At 32.3% G+C, this 8088-nt stretch overlaps 1 protein-coding gene across 1 annotated transcript in view; it reads left to right on the forward strand.

Moving 5' to 3' along the window:
• LOC107719344 (vitamin K epoxide reductase complex subunit 1-like protein 1) overlaps positions 1–8088 on the forward strand; it is an 18697-nt gene that overhangs the window by 4274 nt on the left and 6335 nt on the right. Inside the window, exon 2 of the mRNA XM_016526742.1 lies at positions 1847–1956. Coding sequence (XP_016382228.1) covers positions 1847–1956 — 110 coding nt within the window. The remainder of the gene's footprint in view (positions 1–1846; positions 1957–8088) is intronic.

Consider the following 8088-nt stretch of genomic DNA (forward strand, 5'->3'; position numbering starts at 1 on the left):
CACAGAATAAGGCACGCAATATATTTCATAGTATTTAAGCAGTGATAAAGGCATTGCATTATAAATATACTTATACTATAATGAAAATTATAATAATAGGAACTCAGATAAACCGTATATTGCCGTAGTTGTGTGTTTATTAGTCACGTTGAATCAATGAAAGCAGCTGAATCTTCTGTTTATTCAGCTGCAGCGATAGGTATTTTCTGGGTTTCTTCTGCGAGGCGTATTTGGAGTTTCAGCGCGAGAGCTCCCTCTGGCCTTTGGATGGAGATTTACTGCTGATCACAGAACCGTGCTTCACTGAAAGATACGCATGACAATCGCAGCTTCTGTCGAATCGCGATCTCGATTCCATTTCGATTTATCGTGCAGCCCTAATAATGAGCCTTTTGTGCAATCAAAATTTTCCACAGATGTTAAAGGTTGTCACTGTGTCAATTTGGCATTCAAAAGCCAAACAAGCTTTAATATGGACAATTAAGACAAACTGCTTCTTCTTTAATTGAACTGTAGCTAGTGAAATGAAAGAACACATAATAAAGAAAATATGAATACAAGGACCTGAAGTTGCGATGCAATATTGAATCATGATTGTACTTGCATTATTATTTATGTAGCACACATATGTTTTCTGAGCAGAAATGCTTTCATTGGGAATGCTGGGACATATGGTGGAGATCGGGCTTGACCTCAGGAGTTTGGCAGCATTAAATCTTTGTCAAATCCATTGGCAGGAAGTTATGAAACGGAAGCTGCTCTCCAGTGTTGGGTTACACACCTTTTTCCTCTTCAGGGTTAGCTAATAGAAAAGGTTTCAGGCTTTTCAAACACTTAGAGACTGATGTAGGAGTCAGATTCCAGCTCTATATGAACCATAACTGGAATCCAGTCATTGCGTTCAAGTTTACTCATAACATTATAAATGGTGTTGCAAGCAATGGATTGAATGTTTAGCAAATTAACAGTAATTGTCCATTTAGTTCTATATTTTACTGTTTAATGCTGAAATGTGTCCAGTTTTGTGATTGTCAGCCATAATTAAGGCCCAAAAAAATTCAATATGTTTTTTCTGCCTTTTAAGATAACTTTATTTTGGTAGATTTCTTTGCAGAAAATGCATTATGAGCTCAGTCGGTGAAAAAAATGAACCCAAGATTAGGGCTGCACGATTATGACAAAAATCATAATTGTCGATTATTCCCTTGAAATTGTAATTGCGATTATTAATTACGATTATCACAATTTACATTGCATGATGTTTATACCATTGTTTTATTGCATCTTACGCACGCAGAATAACATAAGTGGACTTTAAACGATTAATTGCCGCTTTGAACGATTACGTAATTGTGGCATCCATAATTGTAATCGCGATTAGAAATTCGATGAATTGTGCAGCCCTACCCAAGATGATTGACAAGAGAAATGTTAGTTATATACTTGATATTATTTGAATATAGAAAAATATCAAACGTTAATGTAATTAACATGCAGTATTTTATCTAATATTTATGTGTGCCGTTTATGTACATATGCTGGAATTGGATGTGACTGGAAACCACCACATTTCTCCTTTGTTAGTATAATTTCAAACAATTTGGGTCAGAAATCTCCGTTCGCACTGATAAAAGGAAACTGTGCTTTTTATATGCTGCTGTCTTGATCATTGTATGATTTGATTTTAGGCCAAATATTCTGTCATAATAATGTGCTTGTATTCCCTCGAGAAACCCAGAGCGCTCACACATGATATTAGTATTTATTTTTAGTTCCAGTCTCTCATGTTGTTTGATTTCTGCTAATTTACTGTTTCTCTCTGTTTGTGTTTTCATCTTTTCTGTAGATGGGGTCGAGGATTTGGACTGTTGGGAACCATTTTTGGGAACGACAGTGCAGTAAACCAGCCAAACAGTGTCTATGGAATCTTGTTTTATATCCTTCAGCTGTTACTAGGTAAGAACACCATCAACCGCATTGATCTGCAGATTATGACGTTTTTACAATAACAGGTTCTTTCTATGGATGCAACAGTACAGAAAGTATGGCAGATATAAATATCAATTTATGGCCAAAATCTTGATATTACAAGTCCGATGAATGGCTTTGGTCATTGTGTGCATACTTTTTTTACTGTCTATTTTGCATCAAGTTCAACTTCCATTTTATTTCCGCTTGTGATTTTCTCAATTGCTTGATTTTCTGTATCGTTGCAAAATGTGAACTTTGAGACGATTTGAATTGTTATAAGCCCTGTACAAATAAATTTACCTTGAAGATTTTGGCTTTCGACAATTATGAAAACTGATAATTGAGTTACAGTTCAGATAAAATGATTGTTTAGTAGTTTTCAGTAGGCTGTGAAAGTGCACTGCAAGTTAGTTGATCTTAATTATTTTGATTTCATGCATTTTAGTTTTATTGTTTTTATATTATTTATTTAAAATATATTGAATTTTTTTTTTTTTATGTTTCTCAGTTATTATTTATATATAGAATTATATTTAAAGTTCACATAAATCTATTGTTTATTTATTTATTTAGAAAATTCAGTAAATGGGTGATGTTAGCAAAGTCCCTGAATAATGGTGTTAAATAATCCTAATCTCAATAAGCTTGATTATGATTTTTGCGTAACACAAGAACACACATGGTGTCTACAGCCTCTCAATCTACATGTACTACTGTGGGAATTGTTAAAACTGTTAGCTGATATAATTTCTGTCTCCATCTAGGTTTATTTGTGAAACATTTGATAGTTCACATTAATTTGTGCAGTGTACAGTGTCTGCCATTAACCAGAGATGAATATTAACACGCATTATTTCCTGAGACGCATTATTTCCCGTACTGTAAGGGACGTGTGAGCGTGTCCGGTTATAGTAGGAACATTACTGTCTGTAATCTAAAGCGGTCTCACAGGCCTCTGAATTATTACCCTCACTTGTTCTTGTCTGTCATCGCTGACGGCTGAAATCTCTTTGCATTTCAGTGCGATAAGGCACAGGTCAAACATTCACAACCTTAGCTTAACCCCATGAATCTTGTGTCTCTTCTCCGGACAGCGTTTGAGTTACTGCTGTATCAGTTTCTCTTATGTTAGTCATTCCCTTTGTCTGGGTTATTATTAAAACTATACTAAAAACTTTTTTTCCCCAATTTAAATAAAAATATTTAAATATAAATATTAGATGAAAAACAAGCTAAATGAAAATTAGAAACATTGTCTTGGCAACTAAATTGAAGCACTGGAATTACTAACTGGAAATAAAAAAAAATCACTAAACGGACACTGAAATAAATATAAAGTAATCCTAAATAGAAAAATAAAAATGACAAAAACACATAAAGAGTACTAATAATTAAACTATAATTAAAATGAAAATATGAAAATAAACACAAATTCAAAATACTAATAAAAACTAGTATAGCATTTATAAATTATGGTAGCATTTGATTTTTCTAAGTTTTTAAAAAATATATTTTTTATTATTTATTACTATTTTTAAAGTACTATATTATAGTAATTACAATATAGTAAATATAATTAGTAAACTCCCACAATTAAAACATCCTAACACATTACAGTAATGCAAATTTGGGGAGAAAATATGCTTAATTGTCATGTAAATGATGGGGATGATAGTAAAATTATCTTTTTGTTTTTGATGAAAGGTATTACAGAAATAACTACAACCTGAAATGGCATAAATCTTTAATAGTCCTGATAATTCAGCACATTACTTTCAATGCTTATTTCTGTAATGCTAATAAAATATTTTGTTTAAATGTTGAAGCATTTATAAATAATACTAGCATTTGATGTAGTACTTTTATTCTGATTTAAATGAAAATTATTTTATTATTATTATTAGTAGTAGTAATAGAAGGATTAGTAGCAGTAGTTTTTAAACTACTGTGTTAAAGTAATGAGAATTTCACCTTTGGGGGAAAAAAACTCACAATTTGGGGGAAATGTGCTTATTTGTCATGAAAATGACAAAAGAAAAAAAAAATCGAAATAAAAATGTAGAGAAACTAGTCAACCTCACTAATAGGTTTGACTAGTCGACCATCCTGACCCATTCCTGCACGCATGTCTGCCTCATAATTTCCTTGCCGACTCAAGTTCTTCTGCATGTTTGGCTCTGCTGATGTCCTCAGGTTCATTGTGCTTCAAAAACTGGACACAGTCAAGTCTTTCTTCACACTATTGCAGCACATTTGCATAATGCCAGCGTGCAGTTCGCTCTCGGAGTGATGGACTTCCTATAAACTGTTTTACATTTTACTGTGCAGTTTCTTCGCTAATTTCCTTACAGATGCGTGAATGAATGGACAGGCTGTTGACTCAGTTACTCGAATGGCTCTGGTTTTTCATAAACCTAGTGAGCTGCCTTCTAAGGTGGCAATTTAAGATGTCATTGTTGCACTTCTAATGTGATATGGCAAATAAGATCATATGGTGTCAGTCTAAAATTCTGTGTTTTTCTGGATTCCGTTTTAAGCTAAGATACTACAGACAAAACCATAGTTTTTTTCATACACTGGTCAATTTTGAGATTTTGCTTCCGTAACTTGACGTCTTTCATACTAGTGGACATCCAACGTAAACATCCAAAATACACATTTAAGTGTTTATTTCATTACACATAATAAGGTTTTTTACAATTACAATTACAATACGTATCTTTAAAAAGTTTTTTCTCTACTTCAGCTGCACTTACATACACCAAAACTTACAGCTTTAATCCTATCTATATTCTGAAGGTTTTTATAGAAGGGTTTGTTTATATATCATTCAACTGGTTTTATTATTGAACTTTACTTATTTGCGTCTATATTTCAATTACAATACGTATCTTTAAAAAGTTTTTTCTCCACTTCAGCAGCACTTACATACACCAAATCTTGCAGCTTTAATCCTATCTATATTCTGAAGGTTTTTATAGAAGGGTTTGTTTATGTATCATTCACCTGGTTTTATTATTGAACTTTACTTATCTGTAGATTTTAATTCCAGTACATATCTTTAGACAGTCAGTTTGTTTCTCTACTTCAGCAGCACTTACATACACCAAACTTAACAGTTTTATTCCTATCTATATACTGAAGGTTTTTACTGAGGGGTTTGTTTATATTTCATTCACACTGAGTTATGTAACATCGCTCTCGGAGTGATGGACTTCCTATAAACTGTTTTACATTTTACTGTGCAGTTTCTTCGCTAATTTCCTTACAGATGCGTGAATGAATGGACAGGCTGTTGACTCAGTTACTCGAATGGCTCTGGTTTTTCATAAACCTAGTGAGCTGCCTTCTAAGGTGGCAATTTAAGATGTCATTGTTGCACTTCTAATGTGATATGGCAAATAAGATCATATGGTGTCAGTCTAAAATTCTGTGTTTTTCTGGATTCCGTTTTAAGCTAAGATACTACAGACAAAACCATAGTTTTTTTCATACACTGGTCAATTTTGAGATTTTGCTTCCGTAACTTGACGTCTTTCATACTAGTGGACATCCAACGTAAACATCCAAAATACACATTTAAGTGTTTATTTCATTACACATAATAAGGTTTTTTACAATTACAATTACAATACGTATCTTTAAAAAGTTTTTTCTCTACTTCAGCTGCACTTACATACACCAAAACTTACAGCTTTAATCCTATCTATATTCTGAAGGTTTTTATAGAAGGGTTTGTTTATATATCATTCAACTGGTTTTATTATTGAACTTTACTTATTTGCGTCTATATTTCAATTACAATACGTATCTTTAAAAAGTTTTTTCTCTACTTCAGCTGCACTTACATACACCAAAACTTACAGCTTTAATCCTATCTATATTCTGAAGGTTTTTATAGAAGGGTTTGTTTATATATCATTCACACTCATTTATACAACATTATATTGCTAAAAACATGGCGAAAATGCATATTTTTAAAGGTTGTGAGTTTTTTTTTTCTCCACTTCAGTAACACATACATACACCAAAACTTAGAGTTTTATTCCTCTCTATATTCTGAAGGTTTTTACTGTGAATGGACAGGCTGTTGACTCAGTTACTCGAATGGCTCTGGTTTTTCATAAACCTAGTGAGCTGCCTTCTAAGGTGGCAATTTAAGATGTCATTGTTGCACTTCTAATGTGATATGGCAAATAAGATCATATGGTGTCAGTCTAAAATTCTGTGTTTTTCTGGATTCCGTTTTAAGCTAAGATACTACAGACAAAACCATAGTTTTTTTCATACACTGGTCAATTTTGAGATTTTGCTTCCGTAACTTGACGTCTTTCATACTAGTGGACATCCAACGTAAACATCCAAAATACACATTTAAGTGTTTATTTCATTACACATAATAAGGTTTTTTACAATTACAATTACAATACGTATCTTTAAAAAGTTTTTTCTCTACTTCAGCTGCACTTACATACACCAAAACTTACAGCTTTAATCCTATCTATATTCTGAAGGTTTTTATAGAAGGGTTTGTTTATATATCATTCAACTGGTTTTATTATTGAACTTTACTTATTTGCGTCTATATTTCAATTACAATACGTATCTTTAAAAAGTTTTTTCTCCACTTCAGCAGCACTTACATACACCAAATCTTGCAGCTTTAATCCTATCTATATTCTGAAGGTTTTTATAGAAGGGTTTGTTTATGTATCATTCACCTGGTTTTATTATTGAACTTTACTTATCTGTAGATTTTAATTCCAGTACATATCTTTAGACAGTCAGTTTGTTTCTCTACTTCAGCAGCACTTACATACACCAAACTTAACAGTTTTATTCCTATCTATATACTGAAGGTTTTTACTGAGGGGTTTGTTTATATTTCATTCACACTGAGTTATGTAACATTTTATTCATTAAAAACATTTTTTAACTAAATGAGACCAGAATTCTGAACCTGAGTTTATACAATGTTCAGACTTCTATTCTGGAAATTTATTCAAATTAGTGCATCTTTAATTATACGATGCCTCATTTGCAAATTTAAGCATAACATTTCAGAAAAACTTGTAATGCAAAACAGTTTGTTTAATGTACTGTGATTAATCAACTGGGAATTTATGGTGTTATCTATTAGTTAAACTTACCCTGTTCACATTTAATGATTTAATACTTTAACAGTAATAGGACCCTATGAAATCTGTATATATATATATATATATATATATATGTGTACAGTGGTGTGAAAAAGTGTTGGCCCCCATCCTGATTTCTTATTTTTTTGCGTATATGTGTATATGTATTAGGGCTGTCAGTCGATTAATTTTTCATCTAATTAATTACAGGGTGCTGTAATCACAAATTAATTAATCTTAATTACTCGCAAACGAAATTTGGCTGTGAAAATACCCCCAAAGACAACTACAATGGCCTAACATAAAGTATGGAACATAAAAGAAGATAATTCGAGAAACATCTCAGCATTTTTTGTTCATGCAATGAAATTCACTAGTGACCAAAACAGCTTAGTTATCAACAGTATTCAAAATACCTTCTTTTATGTGCAAAAGAAAGTAAGTCATTCAGGTTTGAAACAACATGAGGGTGAGTAAATTATGACGGAATTTATTTATTTATTTTTGGTGAACTATCACTTTAATGTTTTTTTTGTTTGTTTGTTTTTTTAATAAATGAAATGATACTCTAAAGAAGAAACTAAAACTACCAGCAGGTGGCGGTAAATGTCTTTATGAGTCGATTCGTTCAAACCGCTGATTCATTCAGGAATTCAGTAAACGGCTCTCTCTCTCAATGGGCTACTGAATCATTGATTCACACGATTCGTTCAAAACGCGGATTCATTTAGAAACTAAACACCGCTGTGTGGCTTGGAGATGCGAAACAATTCTGCTGTGGCTTTAGTGGTAATATTTTCGTTGGCAAAATTGAACAAAACGCACAATATTGTGTTTAAATTTTGCACAATATTAACTTCTTATTTACTGAACTGTTGTATAAAATCACAATTGCACTCGTGTTCTTCGTGACAAAAACAGCACTCGTGTGATATTGCTCTCGCTGCTGGTGTGATATCGCTTATCATATGATATAAAT

The sequence above is a fragment of the Sinocyclocheilus rhinocerous genome, unplaced genomic scaffold (genome assembly GCF_001515625.1).
Source record: "Sinocyclocheilus rhinocerous isolate Xijiao unplaced genomic scaffold, SAMN03320098_v1.1 scaffold1803, whole genome shotgun sequence".
Lineage (NCBI taxonomy): Eukaryota > Metazoa > Chordata > Actinopteri > Cypriniformes > Cyprinidae > Sinocyclocheilus > Sinocyclocheilus rhinocerous.